This window comes from Ixodes scapularis, unplaced genomic scaffold (assembly GCF_016920785.2).
Source record: "Ixodes scapularis isolate PalLabHiFi unplaced genomic scaffold, ASM1692078v2 PGA_scaffold13__105_contigs__length_92229423, whole genome shotgun sequence".
NCBI classification, from domain to species: domain Eukaryota; kingdom Metazoa; phylum Arthropoda; class Arachnida; order Ixodida; family Ixodidae; genus Ixodes; species Ixodes scapularis.
The window spans coordinates 50,664,150-50,685,054 of record NW_024609839.1 but is presented as its reverse complement, the minus strand read 5'-3'; the positions used below and the strand labels follow the sequence as shown (position 1 = coordinate 50,685,054).

Genomic DNA, 20,905 nt, shown 5'->3' with positions numbered 1-20,905 from the left:
AAGCGCATGCGCATCCTCTGCAGTCGAGGTGTCAGGTCGTCAATCGCTTTCGACCCAAACAGCGAGACAAGAGGTTTATGGTCCGTTTCCAGGCAAAACTTAGTTCCGCAGACGTAGTCGTGAAACTTCTCGCAGGCCCAGACGAGAGCAAGGCCTTCCTTTTCGATCTGAGCGTAACGGCGTTCAGTCTCGGTTAGTACTCGGGAAGCATAGGCAATGACAGCGTAGCGACCGTCGTCTTGCTGCTGACGTAGGACAGCGCCCAGGCCATACGAGGAGGCATCCGCCGTGACTTTAGTTGGTCTCTTCGGGGAGTACATCGCGAGGACTGGATCTGATGAGAGTAGTCTTTTCCAGTTTGAGAATGCTTTTTCCTGCGCGGTCTCCCAGACGAACTCTTGCTTTGATGACAACATGCTTGACAGTGGTTGTAGTAACTCTGCCATGTTAGGTACAAAACGACCTAAGTAGGTGGCCATGCCCATCAGCCGTCGGAGTTCAGTCTTGGAGGTTGGCCTCGGCATCTCAGTGACTGCTTTTATCTTGTTCTCGTCAGGTCGAACGTGGTTGTTCTCAATGATGTGCCCCAAGTACTGTATCTTCGTGACGCCAAACTGGCATTTGTCTCTGTTCAGGGTCACGCCTGCGTCTCGAACTCGCTCTAGAGTAGCGCGGAGTCGTTGCTCGTGCTGTTCCTTCGATGATCCCCAGACAAGGATATCGTCCATGTGGCAAGCAACACCTTCAAGACCCTGGAGAATGTCGCTCATGCGCCGTTGGAAGTGTTCCGGGGCAGAGCAGATACCAAATGGTAGGCGATTGAAGCAAAAGCGACCGAAGGGCGTGATGAAAGTGGTCAGCGCTTTACTCTTCTCGCTTAAAGGAATCTGCCAAAATCCTGACGTGGCATCCATTTTTGAGAACCAGGTGGCTCCTTGCAGCGTCCCAAGGGTGTGTTCCACCGCCGGAATGGGATGCCATTCACGTAGGACGAACTTATTGAGTTCTGTGTAGTCTACACAGATCCTCAGTGCTCCTGACGGTTTGGGTACCACCACCATTGGAGCACACCAAGAGGTGGGTTCTGTTACGGGGCTGATGACGCCGATTTCTTGCATCCGTAGAAGCTCCTCTTTTGTCTTCTCATACAGAGGTAGAGGCACCCGACGAGGAGACGTGAGAGCATGTGGAGTGGCGTCAGGTCGAAGCAGTATGTCACACTCCTGTTGTAACTTGCCAAGACCTTGGAAGACCTCAGGGAAGTCTTTGTCGACGTTCAACACCGAAACAGAGTTGAGGGAGCTGAACAGTCCCAAGCGATTGATGGCTGGCTTGCCAAGAAGAGCGGTGCGGAGTAGCGGAAGGATGTAAACGTCTTCGACGCTTTCTCGGCCGTTCAACTTGAAATGGAGTTTGGCCACCCCCGAGATGCAAAGAGCTTTTCCATCAGGTCCCTGAAGACGACGCGTTGTGGGGTTTAGAGGGATATGCTTGAAATGCTGATGGTACTGTCGTTCAGGAATGACAGTCTCGTCCGCCCCCGTGTCGATCTTGAAGATCAGTATTTTCGCTTCTACTTGCGGAGCGACTTCCCAGGTTGACGAGGCAGTTTCACCCACCAAACCAAGGAATCCTGGCTCTTTTTCGATTGTCTGCAGCATTTGCACCGACCGGCAAGCAGTCGCATAGTGGCCTTTCTTTCTGCACTTTTGGCACGTGCCACTCTTTGCTGGACAGAGAGCTCGCGCGTGCCGCTCTTTACCGCACCAGCCACATGAGCGGGCTTGATTTTTCTTGCCGCTGCCTTTTGTGGGTTGATGCTGAGTCTTAGACGGTGGCTTGGCGTCGGAGTCGTGTTTAGCAGACTTGTTCTTTCTCACGTGTAGTGCATCCACGGCTGCAGTTTCTTTGGGATGGCCTTGACGGAGTTCTGCCTGTTGCAGCTGAACAGACTCGTTCTGACGCGCAACTGTGAGTGCCTTCAACAGATTGAGGTCGGGGTCTAACTGAAGAGTTTGCGACACCTTGTGATTCTTGAGGCCTACGACTAGCCTGTCTCGGATCAGTTCCTCGCGGAGTTCTCCGAAGTTGCAGGTGTCCGCTAGGGCATGGAGAGCTGTAGCAAAATCTTCGACGGACTCACCGTCCAGCTGGACTCTGGTGTTGAATTTCGCCCGTTCGAAGATGACGTTTCTTCGAGGAATGAAGTAGTTGTCATAGCTCTTGAGCACCACGTCGAAGTTTTTCTGCTCATCGGACGTCAACTTGAACGTGTTGAAACTACAGCGCTATATAAGAGTCTGTGTCTCACACTAGGAAATCGTGGTCCCGACACGCGCACCGCTCGAAGTGAAAAACACGCGGAACTATACTGTTTCACCTTGTGTCGTGCCGCAGGAAAGCCTACAAGCGCGAGCTCCTTGCTCTAGGGCACATTTCGGCGGCACAAGCTCTCGTGCATCAAGGGCAGCTGCCAACGCTATGAGCTCGTGCTTCTAGCTTTCGCTGCGGTACAACATAAGGTGAAACGGAGTGTATAAAATCGTGGTACCGACACGTGCACTGCTCAAAGTGAAAAAAAGAAAAAAGGCGGGCTGCGCGATTTTTTTTTTCGGATAACTCCACTACAGCGCCGCCACGAACTATCGCCGAGCCGCTCCGGTCCTAACACTACCCAAGTATTTTAGTACACTGTAGTAACAGATTCCTTCGGAGCAGTGCCACTCTTTGGCATTTCAACATTTTCCTTCTCAGCTTTCCTCCTCAACTCACAAATCGCGCATTGTACCAAACGGTCCAAGAAGACAGAAAGGAAGGACTCCCCTCTTTCTCGGACTCTCGTTCGTGCAACCGGACACAGCCATTCTACCCTTAGAAGATTATCTCGTCGCTCCAAATTTGAACAAAGGTTGCTTTCCCCACCCCGTTCAGCCCTAGGCTGACAGTGTTGTGGAAGCTACGTGCTCCTTGGGCTAGGGTGCCTTCATGTGCGAGCACATGAAGGCTCCCACTTGGGCCAGCCATACGCTCGATCGTCACCCCACGGGTAGTTCGAGCTGCTCGGTTCTAACGCATTGACCAAAACGCTGCCAACGCCACCAACGGCAAAGCTCATAACCACGCCAGCCTTGCTACGTCACGAATGCGGGGAATCTTTTCTTTCTGTTTTTGTTTGCGCCGGATATCCCATGACGCATCGCGCTCTCCGTTCGCTTCTCTTCGAGCGTTTGCTCGAGTGCACCGTATGGAACGAAAAATATAGCCAGTCGTTCAAAAGACAAACGTGCGATTATCATTTACGGTTATTATCCGTCATGCTTGACTCATTTCCGAACGAAATTTGAATATTTCAATTTTCGTTTCCGTACCGCTTTAAAGACCCCATGCTCATCCAGATCGAAACGGGCAGGGGTGGGGATCGAACCCAGGATCCCTGGATTCCTGGGTTCTGCAGCGCGAGCTTTCGGTCCACGTGCTCAGAGTGCAATATTTGAGAAGGTGAAAACACTGTGAAGACGAATCACGCACGACGACGACGATGTGTATCAAGGAGGTCGAAGTGCAAGCCAACAGATGTTTCCAAGATTTCTGACAGCAGAGTGAGTTCAGTCCACATCTGTGTGATAGCCTGGTGTTTCACGAAAGGTGGACAAATTCGATATTGCAAACTACGCATCCCACACAAAAAAAAAAAAGAAAAGAAAACAAAGGCTTCGGTTGTTTTCGTCTTAGGCCAAGGGCCTATTAATGGCGAATTCGCGTGGTCATTTCCCGGCAAAATATTTTGCCATATCTCCGCCAAGGGCGTTCGCGTGGTCAAAGGCTGGCGAGTGCGCGCCGTTCGGGTGGCACTTCTCAGGCGTGTGCTGGCAATTTACCGGCACAATTTTTGCCCGAGCTCCAAGAGGTCGGGCAGCTTGTCTGCCAGACTGTATCCGGTATCGTCATATCCGAATCGGGAAAGGGAACCAAACGAAACAATGGTCGCCGATAGCGGATTCGAGTAGAAAACGAAGCCATTGAGACAGACACCCCTCTGTGGTCCGAGAAAGACAGCAAAGACAACGGAGATAAAGATAAAATATTTTAAAGGAAGCTTCCGTAAGATCAGTTTCCTATGGGACACAGCGTGTTATTACACCGCTGTAAAAAATGTATTGATAGCGCTGCAGCTCGACACTTGAACGCGCATTACTATTTTAGAGGGCTTGGTGAAATCAAAATGCTGAGGATTCCAGCAAAAAGGTAATAACAAGAAAATGGAATATAAAATGGCGACGCTGGTGAGCCTTCTAGGATCCTTGTAAGATGGCAACAGTTCCTCGAGAATCTAAACAAAATATATTACAATTAGTTTACCCACATCTCAGAGTCCGAATATATGTTGCTGATGCCTAGAGCGTGCCTATTGTATCATAAAATAATCGTGGAAGAAGTTAACGAAGTTCACGCGCGACCCAGGCAGACGAAAACGCCAGTTGCAGGCGCTTTGTGTTCGGGTGGAGAGGGCCACGTGGTGCGCCGCTGGCGCGGTTTTCGTTGCCTGTGCCGCCGGCGTGAGCTCGCCGGCGATTGACCACCCGAATTCGCCATAAGGAAAATTATTAAAGTTTGGCATAATTAAGTTAATTATTTTCACATAATTAATCTTTTTTTTAAATATTGAGTTTAAGGACATGGTTTAATTTGTAAACTTGCTGAGCATCATCGAGAAACACTAAATAAGAAAACTGGAGTGTGACAGAAGGCACGCGTTGTATTTTACAGCTTTCTGAATAACTGCAATCCGAGCGCTTCTCGGCACCGACGGCACCTCGCCCCGTGGAGAAATAGTGGAACCTGCGCCCCTGCTGCGTTAAGCGAGGACAGCGAAGCAGATGTTGGTTTTCCCTTTGCAGGGTGCGAGCTCAAAAAGATTTCCTTCCCTAGCTATAAATGAATAGGTAAAAAAATAACAACATAAAGTAACTGTCTCGTTTTCTGCCACCACGGGTGCTAAGCAAGACGGCGAGACCAGAGCGGGAAGAATGAACCGGGACATCGCCGCTGTAATGTAGTCCACTCGAGGCGTCGGGTGCGTCAGGCACGGAGGACCAAGGGTTTATGTGTACATGTACGTTGTATGTGGTGCTCTAGGTCGAGCAGCCGTAACCGAACGGAGGCACGCGGAAGACCTGGCTCGCGCACCTGCCGGCGCTCGCGTGGACCGTCGCACTGTCTCGCGGCCGGCATGCCACCACAGACCAGTACACGACAGCCGCCTGCTGCGATTGGTCAGCGGCATGGAATCGACTAATCGCAGAAGGTCGCGATGTCTCGGTCTTTTTTTCCCGCCGTCTTGCATTCCACCCCAGTGTGTTCAAGCCTCACCTTCGTCCTCTGGACAGCCCCTTACATGCTGCGCCATCTCGCGGCGCTTGTCAGAAATGCGAGCGAACCTTCGCAACACTTGCTCCGTGGCGAGGCAATGCCGTTCAGTAACCTCTCTTCTGCCACCGTGGACCGGGATGCAGCGTATTAGCGGCGAGATGTTTTGGTGGCGCCCTCCTACGGTTCCCCCTTGTGACGTCATTACCTTGCGAACAACAAGTTCGATGGTGTTTGTAAATAGCATGGTGGAAGCCTGAAATCATTGCACTCTCAAAGCAACACTGCCAACACCGTCGCAATTAAAGTTCTTTCATTCCTCTTATTTCCGTCGATGGTATACCCTTTCCGACGTCATAGTCAGCTTTTGGGCCAATCGTGCAAGGCCGACCACAGCGACGCTTTCGGTCGCGCACGTCGCCAATACGTGCACGACAGACAGTGGGATCATTCGATTAACCAGCACCAGCCTGCACCGATGCAGAAAAGTAAAAAGCAATGTACTCCCGGTTTTTTTTTTTTTTTTTTTTTTTTTTCAGATAGGCTGCACTCGTAAATCAAATACGGCGTTCTGCGCCGAGTGCAGCAGGCGCAGGTCGTGCAGGTAGATCGAATATAGCACGTCTTCACAGCGGTGTCAATGCGCAAAGCGAACGTTCCGCCGCGCAAAGTTTATCGATTGTTCCCCTCGCTCTAAGATATTCGAACAAAATTCCAAGTATAGAACAAACAGACAAATAAGCAAACAAACATACAAACACATTCGCCCCGCTTGTCTTTAAAGATGCACAAAACAAATGAAACAACCACTTTTTTTTTTGTGTGTGTGTTCAGTTCGACAGTGGATTGACGGCACACCACTGACGCTACATGGCACATTGATGATTCAGTGGTGACGACGTGCCCGGAATCACGCACAGTCAGATAAGGATTATCGCGGATGTGTCCACCTGTGTCGTTGCGCGGGTTACCGACGCCCTCCCTTGGGGCACTTCATACACCGTCGGATAGACGTATTGGTATATAGCTGAGGCCGTCGGCACCTGCGCTCCTCCTCCTCACATCTGCGACGCGGACACGACGCGAGTCACTGACGTCGTAGCCCCCTGGGGCGTCTGCGTTACTGTGGGGTACTCAGCATACTGGACAGTCGTCGTGGCTGGAATTTGAGTGTTCACTTGACACGGCTGCGACGTGGAACCGACGCGACGGAAGGACACCGTCCTTTGGGACACCGGCGCTGCCGTGGGGTACGCGTACTGGTACTGCGGGTAGGCTGGAGCGGTGGCGACGGTGCTGCTGTACAGCTGCGACAGCGACGTGACGCGGCGTACCGACGTGGTCCCCTGGGTCACGGGTGCCGTCGTCTGGTAGGCGTACTGGTACGCCGGAGCCTGCGCAAGGGCAGCACTGGTCGGCATGGCATACTGGTACGCAGGGGCCTGTGCAATAGCCGCGCTGGTTGGCATGGCGTACACGGGAGAACTGGGCATGGCGAACATGGGCTGTGCCTGAGGCATCAGGCCGTAGCCAGAGGGGGCCGACGACCCGTAGAAGTTAATGGTGGTGTGGGCCGTGGCGGCCTGCTGATTTTCTGCCAGAGTTCCACCCGACGAGACGGACGAGCGCTGTTTAAACGGTAACAATGGAGCTGGTGGGGGTGGCGGGGGTGGCGGGTAGACAACCTGCGTATGCGCCGGCGAATTAGACACCGTCCTGTAACCTTTCAAGCGACGAGACATCGTCCATATCACGGAACTACATAAATATGCTTCAAACCCGACGTATATACTACGTCGTGCACATCAAGCACTGCGTGACAAGGAGACCTTAGCTTTTTTTTATATTTCACCGGGGTTCCACTCACTGAAACCTCGCCAGTCCTCATTTTTCTCCTGTACAATCCACACCCACACCCCCTCCGCTCTTGTCTTACCTCGTTTTTTTTTTGTGTTCTATACATCACGTACTAAAGGTATATTGTAGCACGTTTAGTCTAAGTATACTAAAAGTATGTACAACCGTTAGTTCACGTTATATATAAAATACACGCACACACACACAATAAAAACGTACCTCGGCGTACCACATAGAACTCGTTATCATAGAAATAAAACACGTGTGCACGCAGGGATCAGAGGTGTAAATTTAGTTCGTACGCACCCACACGCACCTTTAGTCCCGAACATATTTCATATTAGTACAGAACCACGTACAGAATTCAGTTTAGATTAGTTCATTATACGCGGCGACACGTACAGAATACGTACAAAGTGCATTCAATATTTGTGGACTAAAGCCGAAGTGCAGTCAGTAGGTAGCACCACAATCCTGGTGCTTTATGACGAAATGACACCTAACGGACAAGATATCTTTCTATAAAGGGAGAGGTGCGAACACGTGCTTTATAACTGAGAGCGAAACTCGCTGCTCGGGACTTGGACGTTGTGGCAAAGAAAGGAATTCAGAAGCAAATCTCGGATTTTTCGCAACAGAAAGATCACCGACTTCCCCTTGTCCTCAGTGCCGCTTCAGTTTGCAACGAGATTCTGTTCAAGTAATTATTTTAAAAAAAGGATAACTTAATTACATTTTCAACGATCCTTCAGACTTTGGCTAAACTGTTTCCTAAATGTCACCTTGATACTATATAAAACGCCCCACTAATGTACACCCAAGGTCTTGACCGGAAATATGAAGAAAATGAAGACGCGTGAGCAACTCGGCCCCCGAAGAAAAAGATCGCATAGTAAGGAGGCGGTTGTTCTATAGGCGCCTTCTTATCTCTCGGCGATCCCGTTGTGTTACAAAAGAAAATAAGAAACGAGAAGGCTCTTTTAAAATGACTTGCCAGTACCTTTACTAAACATCGAGAAACGCGCGCTCCAAATTGGCCAATATAGTCACTGCAGACTTATTTATTTTATTTTTCCATACGTACATTCTAGAGCGTAAATAAATATTGTCGCTGTCAGTGCACCACAAGATTTGGATACCGTTATGGCCTAAGAAGCCAACTAAAAGATGTTTCGCACACCACCGTTTTCTTAGGTTCTCTTAAAGTATGTATAAAGGGCGATTGATACACTTGCACCGAGTCCGACCGAGTATAACTGCAACGATTTGCAACGTAAGAGTTGCTATAGCAACAGCCGCGTCGGCTCCAACAGAACGTGGTAAAAACAGGCTTTGTTGGAGCCGGCGCAGCTGTACGTCGCAAGCCGTTGCAGTTGTACACAGTCGGACTCGACGCAAGTGTGTGAACCGCATCAAATCGCCGAAACGTTCGGGTCTCAAATGTCGCGTGCCAGGCTATCTCCTTGAACTGGTAGGCACGCTTAATACGAAGCACAGATGTCCTGGTGAATTGTGGCTTACCAGACGTAAGCTTTCCTAACGTAATGTAACGTAAGAAAACGGGGCTGAGTAAACCAGACCATCACGTGATGCGAACCCACTCAATTTATCAAATAAATCAAACAATTGTAGCGTGCGCTAACCATGCATACGCCATGGCTCTCTGCTTTTGGAGGGTATGCCTTCGGATAGAACAACTTGTAACACGAGTTTTGATTGGGCTAGTTGGTTCATAATAGACAAGATTAAAATGGCGCAAACTTGACGGGGACGAAAAGAGGCACGCACGACAGGACTAGCGCTGACTTCCAACTAAGTTTATTGCATCATTCACCAAGCGATATATACTATAGCCTGCGGACATAAAAAACAAAGCGTACATTAAGATTGTACGTCTACCACGCACCTATCTTCAGATAAAACCACCAAGAAACCATATTTTTTTTTGCCAATAAGAGACACCGACGGCATGCTGACGCACTTGTCTCCCGCCTTTTTTTACTATAAAAAAAAAAACGCTTTTATAATTTCCCTCTCTGTCTTCTCCTTGGCTCTCTTCAGGAACTTGGTCCATTTCAAAAGCGGTTTACACCCACATTGTTTAACGTGCTCAGCAAGATGACCATCCAAATTGCTTAGTACCGAAAGATCATGCTGACGCGCTCTCTCATTGAAACAGCGACCCGTTTGTCCAATGTAAATGGGGCCACAGCTAAAGTGAATATATCCTAAACAATCCCACTCGTGCACTTGGTGTACATGACGGCATGTTTTTTTTTTGCGCACTGGGCACTTTAATGACCAGTAAGTATGGGATATATCTTGAAACTTGCAAAGAACCGAGAAATGTAGATTAATGCCATATCTAACAGTTCTTTTTAAATTGTGCGATACCTTGCGAACATAATTCACAACTTGCACTCTTTTTTTTTTTTTTTTTGATGATCTGTTCTATAGAACTTTTTTTTTTTTTTTTTTATTCTGGGATCCTTTAAGTTTCTGTAATATGCTTTCGCAAACACTTGATAGTAGCATGTTAGGGTACCCCGCAGATTTTAACTTCCTAAACTGAAAGGCTGCATTTACTTTAAGCAAACGGGTCGAGTGAGAGGGCGCACCAGCATAATCTTTCTGTACCAAGCAATTTGGGTGGTCATCTGCGAGTAACCAAGAAATGCGTTCCCTTTCATACTTGAGTTTCATGCCATTACTTCCGTTACATCGAAAGAGATTTGTTACTTTCGATGCACGCGTTTCATTTCACTGGAGGCACTTGGACGTTGTCACACGTATACCACTTCCGGAGGTGCCGTGTACACAGCCTACCCGATATTTTTTTTTAATGTTTTGTTTATAGAATGGAAGGTACATCTAGACAACACCGCAGCCAATGAAACTCCGCGATGTTTCGTTGGAACAAATATAGTCCGGCATACGTGCGGAACCATGCTCCCATGTATGCGTGATGAGTATTCTGCACATGCGAGTAAACCTTCTTTCGTCCCCGAAATGCAGCGCTTGCAGCGGGAGTCCTCGCAAGATACATCAGCGTCTGGAAGCTGACCCTGGCGGGATCTGTGGTCAGCGCCATGAGCGTTTCGCTCTGCTACTTCGCCAATGGCATACCCTATCTTATCGCCTTCTACGGAATATTACAAGGTACGCAAGTACTAGGGGCATGTTCGATTTTCCTGTACCGGCGCAGAAAAGTGTAGGGCGGTCGGTGTAGTACCGGTCGTACCTCAATACACATAACGGACGCACACTTGCCTATACACCTTTTTGCTTCGGTGCAACAGGTGCAAGTTAATCGAAACAGCCTACTCTTATCGGTCAGTGGCGTCAAAACATTTAAAAAAAGAAGGGGGAAGGGGCCTTTTCATGTTTGACCAAGACCTCACTCCGAGCTGCTTCCCGTCAGTTTCGAGCAAAGAAGGAGGAAGAGGAGGGGGATTCGGTGGGGAGGGGGGATTGGGGGGGGGGGGGGGGGGGGCGTCTTTATTTCGAAAGTGCGAAGGAACAAAAAAATGGGGATCGTTGAACTTGGGCTTAGTTTACGGGTTAGCCGTCAACAATTCCTTTTTCTTTTTGCTTACCGCTCTATAGGCTCCTTGCACTGAGGTCACATCGCACATATTTGAACACCAAGTAAAAGGAGGAGAGGGAAGCTGCTTTTGTAAGAATTTTGAGTGACAGGTTAATCTTCTATAATCTTCTGGGAGGAGAATGGCGACGCCTGTGCAAATCCGGGAGGCACAGCGGAGGATCCTGATAAGAGGGGTGCTCCTTCTTTCCCTCTTCTTTGGAGGGCAACGGAAATGACGTCCTGTGCAAGCCACGTATTTATCACGGTACAGCGGTGTGTGCGTGCGTGTGCGTGTGTGTGTTTGTCCGTGTCCGCGCGTGGGTGCTTCCGCACGTGTGCGTGCGCGTCTGCGTGCGCGTGCGAGTGCGTGTGTATGCACACATAGTCTTGTTTTCGCTCCTCGTTTTGTTCGTTTCTTTGGCGTTTTCCTTGGCTTCCAATCGAACCCCGTGGTACACCCCAACGAACCGAAAAAGAGAGAGCGCGACCCTTATATTTGTTTTTCTTACAGGGAAAGATTGCGCCTTGCTCAATAGGCTGGACGTTCGGGAGCTTGAAATTCCAGTTTTAGGCATCTAAAAACGGCACAATACTCAGTCATTGGCTAATTGAGGCCCAATCATTTCTTATCGAAAAGAGCATCTTCGATACCATTTTGCATTTACGTAAGCAATAGAAGGGTTGACTAAAGTTGTAACATTGTATATCTACGGAGCTGTGCATATAGTTTATTACGGCTTCAATTCAGCACCTTTATTGCTTACAGAGACAAAACGTGTACTCCCAGACCTTGTCACTGAGAACTAATTGCGCTTACATGGGCCTGGTATAGTTGTTTCCACCGTTTAATGGGTATGAAACTAGATTTTTAGTGCCCCCGACATCTGACTTCTAATCATGTCAGAACTCTAACTCTTACTTTTTTATTAATGTCTATGATAAACTTATAAAATTATCAAACAGCAAAAAAAAAAAATATATATATATATATATATATTTAGAAGATGTCATTCGGGCCTGATTCAAATCAACACACCAAAAACAAGGGGATTAAAATCATAATTTAAATCAACTTTTTTTTATTCTCCACCCTGGGTGTGGTTTCGTTCATAAACACGCCTCAGGAAGGAACAATCAATGTTGCGCAATACTTTGTGCCCGGCATTTGTCGATGTAGCTAGACTGCCTCGTCAGATGCATGGTTTGTTAAAGATGAGGCCAGCGTTTATAGTGTAAGCTCTTGCAATGTAAATACTTGGATGGTTTGCTGACAAACATTCTGAACAACATTTGCCTTTGTGGATATTCAGATCACGTTGTCCCTGCTTGGTGGTACATCGCGGGTTGCACGGCTTGTTTTAGCATTGTTCCTAATTTGGCTTTCTACTTTGGCAAACATTTCTAGGGTATGCTTGTAAACGGGGCATTCGATTAAACATTGAAAATGTGCCCCACCGGTGATAGTTTATGCTATGTGTCTGTTCGTAGCTTCTACCTTCGACTCAGGTTTGAAAACATTTGATGGTACGATCCCGCAGGACGTTTGAGGTGCCTCTTACCCGCGTGCATTTGGCGAGCGAGCTAAAGATATATGTAAAAAAAAAACTGATAATTTCGCTTTGTGTGACCAGTCGTGGGCACAAACTTGGAAAAACTGAATACGTGGAAAAACAATGGTGCAGAAAAGGTAAAGACAGGTAGTGTGTTTGACGAATGAGCGCCGAACACGAGACGCCGCATCGGGACGAAAACACGATCGGAGGCAAGCACGATCTTACGGCACCTCCGACCCAGGGGTCACTCCGCGGGTTCTGTAAGTTTTCTCCCATTTTCAACAACAGCGCAATCAGAATCCGCGTAAGTTTGCTTTCGCGCACACAATGTTGATTACCTAGCTTTCTAAAACCAGTGAATTACCGTCCCTTACTGCCTTCTTGGCGAACTTTGGCGATCCATCCAGCTCTCATCTGCCGGTCCTTCGGAAAGCTATGAAACCAGACGTCCTTGTATGTGTCTGGTGCTATTGTTGCTGCAGCCAGGGGCGCAACACGTGAATCCCACCATAACGGCGGAGCAAAAGAAAAGCAATTTGATAGAACAACACTGCTAACGCCGTCCGTGCGAGGACGGCCGTCAGCCAAATCTTCACTGCATCTCGGCCCGCGACTGCACCAGCCCCGCTGCACAGACTATAAAGCCGGAGTTACACTGCTTATGCGTCATACAAAAGACAGTCTGCAAACAGATTCGAACGCAAGTCACCACAAGATCCTAAAGCCCCTTCATATTTCAAAAGTTGCGCAAGGTGCGTCGATGCACGAGACACGTGCAACCTGCAGCCCTTGGGAAGATCATGGCCGCACAGCACAGCACTGGGCTAGATTTCGGACGCCATGAATTTCCCAGAAGTGGCGCGCGGCACGTGCCTCGAGTATTTTTACAACAATGAATGGGATCCGCGCTTCGAGTGCCGCATGGCAGCGAGTTCAAGGAGAAACTTGGCACGCGGCACCCGAACCACGGATATCGCGGTGTCTGGTGTCTGCCAGACCGTCTTTTGTGTGACATATAAGCAGTGTGCTGCCGGCTTAAAGGTCCCACAATGCATCGCGGCAGCGGTGGCGTGGCAAAACTTGCTGGTGAGATCAGTCTATTAGAGGAAAGGGGAGATAAACCCCTTCCCCCCTTCTTGAGCACTCATCATTTGTGACGTACGACAAATATTTAAAAAAGTTAATGAACAAATTTTTGCTTTAATAAGTAATATTTTTTGTGACTGCTATCCCCTTTTCTATAGTCAGTTGCAGGTTAAGAAACCAGCACAAGCTCCTCCCGTAGAGCCCTTTCCTCTTTCACTTTAGCAAAGAGAACGCTGGAAAGGAGGCGATCTTCTTGCCTCTTTTCCAGTGTTCTTTACTCTTTCCACTTTATCACTTCAGCAGGCGCTAAAGTGGAAAGAGAAAAAAGCTCTACGGGAGGACCTTGTCCTGGTTTCTTAACCTGCAACAGACTATAGTGTTTGCCAGGTCTGACAAGTGTAGGCTAAAGACAACACCCGTGATAACTCTCACCCCCTAATTAAAGGGATGTTCAACCGAAATTCGGAGCTCACAAAACAAGGCTGGAGCGATAGGGGGGACGCTGTAAAACCCCAAAGCATCACTCACGCAGCGATATCTCTTAAAAATGGCCATATTTTTTTAGAAAAAAAAAGAAAAAAAGTGCACGATTGAACAAGGCCAACGAGACATCTTACGTCACGATTCTCATTCCCTCTCCTTTTCGCTTCGTCTCTTCGAGCAAGTGAACGGAAGCGAGGAAAAGAGAAGCCAGGCCGCTTCCCCTCATTCTCAACCGTTCCAGGAGAATCGAAACGTTACATTTCTCGCCTTGTTCCCGCCCTTCTTTTCCAAATAGACGGTCATCCGCTTGAGATATCGGATGTATGATGTTTTGGAGTTCGTAGCGTCCCGTTCAACGCTTCTGCGGCCCATGCATTTTGTGAAATGCTAAGTTTGGTTCGGCATCCCTTGAAAAGATCGGTTCGAACTAAAATCAAACAGACCGTATATTGTAGTGAATTATTGTTCTTCTGCAGGCATCACCGCCGCGTACACGACGCTTACTACCACGGTCATCAACCGACACTTCACTAACTACAAGACAGTCGCTTCTGGCATTAGCAACGCAGGATTCACGATCGGAGGCCTCGCCTTCCCCCCGATTGCACAGCTCTTCTTCGACCGTTACGGCCTAAGAGGAGGTCTGTTGTTGGGGGGTGCTTTGATGCTCAACGCTGCCGCCGCCGCCTTGCTACAACGAGATCCTCGTGTGGTGTCTGTTCCTACTTCTCACGAGAAAGCACGGACTGATTCTCCTAGAGCCAAGGCATTACAAGGAGCCACCCTTGAGAATGAGGGTTCCCGCGCTCCAGGAGAGCTCTCAGCCGGACTCCTGCCAAAATCTGCGCGGTCGTCAAGTGAAGATAATTTAAGCACCGAAGATGAAGACATAAATATTCTTTTGTCTTCAAGAGTGACAGACAACCCCGGAACTGATCAGCTCAATGCACAAAATATAGAACTAGTGGAACCACAAGTTCAGGATGCGCTAAATATGTACGACGTTTCGAGGACAGCACAGAAGCTAGTAACAGGGTCAAGTGTTCAAAGCCATATACTCGGATCATTGTCGTTCTTTGCCATCCCCAAGTTCTACGCCATTGCATTCTCATATTCACACATTTTTCTTAGCGTTACCACCTACATAACCGTCGTCGTGGACTTCGCAATGGATCAGAAAATATTGAAATGGAACGCTGTTCTCTTGATCACGATCTTTGCAACAGCGGAGATGGTGTCGAGTTTTGCATCCGGATGGGTTACAGACAAGGGCTTCTTGAGAAGGAGCACCATGATGACGCTGCACTTTCTCCTCTCGGCCATGGCCTTGTTTCTTTTGCCCCTTTGTTACTCGTATTCCCTCATGGTCCTTATGTCCGTGATTCTAGGCTGGTCCACTGGAGCCACCGAGATCCTGATACATGTTTTCTTCATGGAACTGGTTGAGTCCGCCAACTTCAGCGTCTGCTTCGGTGCGGCGTCCCTCATGGCTGGCCTGTCCGGGCTTGCCAGGCCTCCGATAATTGGTACGTCTCGACGTGGTACTATCGTGGATACAACTGACTATAACATCGGCATGAGCTGTGGCGTCGTCTGCTTAGCGCCTAGCAGACGACCAAGTGGGGATGTGATCACAAACTGGAAGAGCGAGAGTGCCGCATCGCGCATGCGCAGTGTACGCCCAGCGCCGCGAGCATGCGCGGCTCTCAGAGATTTCGAAACGGTCACAGGTTGCGTGTTACAGCCAGCGCTGTGTCCACGATCACACACTAATAGGATCATTTTTAACTGCTATTGTAATGTCCATCTCGCAATATGCTATTGGAATGTCCATCACGAGGCGAAGATCTTATCCGCCAATCACTGGTATAACCGGCGACAGGTTAAGAGTTGAGGGAAAGATCCTCGCACCCCTTTCCACTTTAGCAGAACAAACGCTGAGAGGAGGGAACCTCTTCTCCAGCGTTCGTCTGGGGAAGAGTTGAGGAAAAGATCCTCGCTGGAGAAGAGAGAACCTCTTCTCCAGCGAACGAACGCTGGAGAAGAGGTTCCCTCCTCTCTAGCGTTTGTTCTGCTAAAGTGGGAAGGGGTGCGAGGATCTTTCCCTCAACTCTTTGCTTTAGGTTGCTTTATAAAGACATTTTTTTTAAAAAACCGAGATTTTGCTATCCACACACTGGCGAAACAAGCGGACATCTTCGTACTGCCACCACAGGTGGCGTTGGTACTTGGCAGCATTGGAAAAAATAATTTTCCTGTCTTTCAATACGCAAGAATATTATTGTAAGAGATCTGTAGAGATAAGCGTAGTTATGTATTGCATGCACAGTTTCAAAGACGCTTATTTTGACGAAGAACGCTGTCCTTACCGTGATGCTCCATAGCGATGTTGGCGCGACTGGTTCAGGACGACCCTTCTGGAGCTTCGAAGATTTGAATGAACCAAAATGGCGATGGCCATGGCAACTAAGACCGGTCAGCCAATCACATTGCGAGGTCTGGTTGTCTGTACGTTAGCATCTGTTTGTGTCCGACTAGCAGGCATGGGAGACAATGGCTTACTTTCCCAGTATCCATTTGGACGAAGCAGCCAGCTCACCGGCGACGACCAAAGCGGTCCATAAAGTGACGTCACGGCGGTTCCCGAGGCGGCCAATCGCAATCTAATGTAATGTCACAAACAACGGCCAATGAAAATCAATGGAAAAGCGCTTCATGTGGTGATTTTTTTTTTTTTTTCACTGATTGCAGCGGGGAGAATGCAAAATAAGTGACTTAAAGCCTCGGTTTGTCCCTTTTGTAAGGTTCCCGAGAATCGAGGAACGCCCTTCATCTCCCGCCCGGTAATTGCGGACCGCCAAATGTTGAAATTTTTCCAGCTCTGATTACGGCCTGCGGAACAGAGAATACGTCACGAATGACGCGACACCACTCGAAAAACAAAAATAAAGTGTCCGGGCGGCCGCATTCCTGTTTGGTTTGGACTGCCTTTTAGTGGCTAAATTCTCATGCGTTATTAGAAAAGGCGCACGAAGGGCAGAAATTGGACACGACTGCTGTGCCGGCGTTTGGCTGGAACCAGACATGTGCAAGTTACTAAAAAGAGTAAGTTACTGAGTATCTGCCTCAAAAGTAATTTGAGTAGAGTAGAACTTACTGAGTTAGAAAGTAATTGAGTAAAGAACTAGCTATAGTAAAAAGTAGCGAATTATTCTTGACGATGATTTTTATATATTTTTTTTTTTATCGTAGCAAGAAAGTACAAAGGTTTTGATAGACGGTCATTTTAGAAAAACGGCCCTTCTCTCGCTCGCGTTTTAATGAAAACCTTTTATTGGCTCGAATAATCAATATGCTGTCAAAGTTCTTGTCTGGAGGTTCTGCGCCTGCTCGCCTTAAATTTTGTTCTTTTGTTTTTAACCTTATTGTTAGGTGACGTATAGTCATGCATAAATAGCTTCTCGCGAGCAGACGTTTTATTCCGAGGAGCGCTTGGGCTGATGGCTTACATTCGAGCTATACTTCGTTTCAGCTTCGGTCCGAGCGCGGCCGATGTTATGAGCTGAAGGGCCAATCAAACAGCGAAAGAGGCACAACGTCATGGCGTGCTCTCTGCCGTTGATAGGGCCAGCTGGTATTCGCCGTCTCTCTGTGCGTGCTCCTCCGCCGGCTAGTCCTATCAAGCGCAAAAAACACGCCATGACGTTGCGCTTTTTGCGCTCTTTGATTGGCCCTTCAGCTCATAACATCGGCCGCGCTCGGACCGAAGGTGAAACGAAGTATAGCGGTGACGTCAGGTCCCGTCCATGAGAAGCGGGTAGGGGGGAGCCCACGGATCAATGCGAACTGCCATTATCATCTGCGCCTGTGTCACCGCGGTCTGATCGAAACGGCAAGCTCGGTGACTGGCGTCTACGTGTTTGAGGACGACGAGATAAAAAATATGAATCAAAACAAAGCAAAAACTGCGTTTGCCGCAGTTTTTGCGCGACAACGTGAGAATCCAGCGACGATATCGCCAACGAAAATTTCGAAGCGGGCGCGAGGCTTAGCACTGCTGAGAGGTGAGAAGCTACGCTGGAAGACGGTATGTTAGACAGTATCTTGGACAGAAACTGAATTGGGAAGATGGTACATTGAACATGACTTTCTTTCTTTACTAAACAGCTATTTCGTTGACGAAAACGTATTCTAACTTATTTAAATGTCCTGAATGAATTAAATAAATATTGTAGTAGTTTAAGACACGTTTCCTGGAGGAAGAAAAAGCAACGTTGCTAGCGAACTACTTTCTCGACGGCGGAGGCACTTCAGATGGGCGCAATGCGCTTGTGGGTGGAGCTAAAAGATTGTTCTCAGGTTGCATCTGACTATAATGAACAACTTAAATGTAATCGAAATTTACTCAGATTAATCAGAATAGTAGTTAAACTGTGCAGTAACTTGAGTTGAAGTAGTTGAATTACGTACCTGGCTGGTCCGGTTGAACGCGGTCGTTGCAGTTGTGTCCGACCTGTGCCTTACGTGGCCTTCTTTAGTGACGCTGGAAAATTCCGCACTAAGGCTTTCTAATCTAAAAGGTGTTGATGAAATTCACGCGAGGGTGAAATCGGACAAATTTCCCAGCAGAACGCGCATCACGAGACGAAAACGTCACGCCTGCTGTGAGGCCCGGTTACGTCATCTCCGCAGCGGAAGGGCAGATGGGATATACGCTAGAGCGATACCAACATTCTCCCGTTTGGCAGTAAAGCAGGTTGGCTCCGAAATACGATTTGTCGTCAGAAGTGGTGGTGTCAAGATTAGAAACCACTATTTTGTTCGTTTTGCGCGGTGCCAAATAAAAAAAAAAACAAAAAAAAAACTGTATTTTGTTGCTAAACGCTGATTATCCATACCACCGGCACTTTGCCCGTGTGATCGACGGAACTCAAGGAGTTTTGGTGGCTGCTAACGCCACGCACATCCGACCGTGGATCTTATTTATTTATATTTTTGGACAGCATTATTTTTAATATTGGAGCACCTCCTGGACTACGTCGGATTCCGCGGTCGCGCTGGGTTGGGGCGAAAGCATACCATTTTCATCCTCCATTGACGTGCGAAAAAGAAAATGCTCCGATGAGATACAGTTTCACGACCACCATCCGGGTCTTTCTCCCGTTTGTCCCAACCCAGCAAGGAGCAAAGTGCGCGGCAGCCCTTTCCCACTTCTATCCCGCCCTCTTTCAGTAAAACGGTGTAAGACCGTGTTAATGTCTATACCATGTGACCCTGACTCACGGTGTAGGAAGCCCTGACTTTTGAAAAGGGTATATTGCTCACTAACATCGTTACGTAGCATTATCAATTTACAGTCAAGTCCACGTTTGCCTTGTATGCTCCGCTTGCACAAAAATCATATTCGCGGTAAATATTTTGCGCTTGCGCCGGGCCGACATAAGCGCCACCTGTTGCAGGTTTAGAAAATTAGAACAAGTTGCTCCGCCGCTCTGTCCACTTCAGCAGAGTGAAGGCTCCAGAGGATTTAAAAGGTTAAAAAGCGCAACGAAACAAGGACAATAAAGACACAAACAGTGTTTGACAGTGTTTTTTCTAATAAAATCAGTTGTGAGTTAGCGCCCGTCCGGTCGTCTTTGTGTCTTTATTGTCCTTGTTTTGTTGCGCTTTTTAACCTTTTAAATCAGTATGAACCAACTCGCCCAAACACAAGATTTAATACTCCAGAGGAAGCAAGAGGCGAGCAGGGTCTCGCCTCTTCTCCAGCGTCCGCTCTGCAAAAGAGGAAAGAGTGGAGGGGGGCTTGACCCGCCTTTCTTAACCTGCAACGGGTATGGCTATGCATATACTTCACAAAACACAACGTGTGCACTTATGCGTGCTGTTTTGTATTTTGTCGATGTTGTATTCTGACGTCCGCATTTTCTTTCTTTCTTCAGGACACTTCAGGGACGGATTGGGAAGTTATCGCGGATTGTTCTGGCTCCTAGGAACTTTGTCAGCCTGCAACGTCGTCTTATGGTGCGGGCTTTGCTTGAGAGAGAGGCGGAGATGCAACGAGAGAAATCTCGACAAGCGGCAACCGAAGGAACATCCCCAGGCATGACAATCTGCCGCTGGCTGTTGTCACGGTCTGCACCGTCCGAAGCTCTGTTCTATTCCCTCTTTACGTACCAATAAACCAACAGGGTTCAAGAAGACAGTCACCAACGGGCATCTCCGTCGTGAAATCTGGACTAAGGGCAAAAACTCACCCCGACTACGGACGCGGTCAGAACTTACCATACTCGCCCTTTTCACAGTGATAGCCGTTGCTCGTCGCACCACCACTCGAACCTTTATGTCGCTGTGTCACGTGTCCTTGTGTCACAGTGTCATCAGGGTATCGCGTGACGTCACGGTGGCTTATAAGATCACGGTGTCACGTGATATTGTGACGTCTCGTGACACGGCGTCACGGCGACATGTGAAGCTGGGATGTCACGTTACGTCACGGTGTCGTGGGACGTACGGGCGTCACATGACCGCGAAGACGACATACAAGAGACAGTCTTCCTTGTATGGTGGTCACGTTAGTCATACAGCCTGCAGGCATGTTCATGAGCATTTACAAACACAACATGTGCTTCAAACATGCCTGGGACGTGCCGCAGTTGCCGCTGCCATCATGTCTGAAACGAACACCGCGTCTTCTGTATGGCGACTGACCGGTCAGGGTTAGTCAGGGTGACCGCGTGTTAGGAGTGCTTCGTGTGTGTGTGTGAAATAAACGAATGCGTCAATCTCCGAGCAGGCGTTGGCGATGGTTCCTCGACGGAAGGTGCAAGGTACATAAGGATATATACGGTGTCTGAATTTACTAGGCTCGATCTAAAATGGACCGTAAAAATCGACGCGTGCACGAAGCATTCTAAACTTTTCGTCAAAGGTCTATTGCACAGGTCCGTTTTTTTCTTGTAAAATTACAAGGCAT

The 20,905-nt window shown here is 48.4% G+C and overlaps 1 protein-coding gene across 3 annotated transcripts in view; it reads left to right on the top strand.

The window, feature by feature from the left end:
* Positions 1–20,081, top strand: part of LOC115320310 (monocarboxylate transporter 1) — a 46,915-nt gene extending 26,834 nt beyond the window's left edge. For all 3 annotated transcript variants that reach the window (XM_040213343.3, XM_042289894.1, XM_042289895.1), the window contains 3 exons: positions 10,240–10,383; positions 14,409–15,458; positions 19,872–20,081. In XM_040213343.3, the coding sequence (XP_040069277.1) occupies positions 10,240–10,383; positions 14,409–15,458; positions 19,872–20,038 (1,361 nt within the window). In that variant the 3' untranslated portion in view covers positions 20,039–20,081. The remainder of the gene's footprint in view (positions 1–10,239; positions 10,384–14,408; positions 15,459–19,871) is intronic.
* The last annotated feature ends 824 nt before the right edge of the window (positions 20,082–20,905 follow it).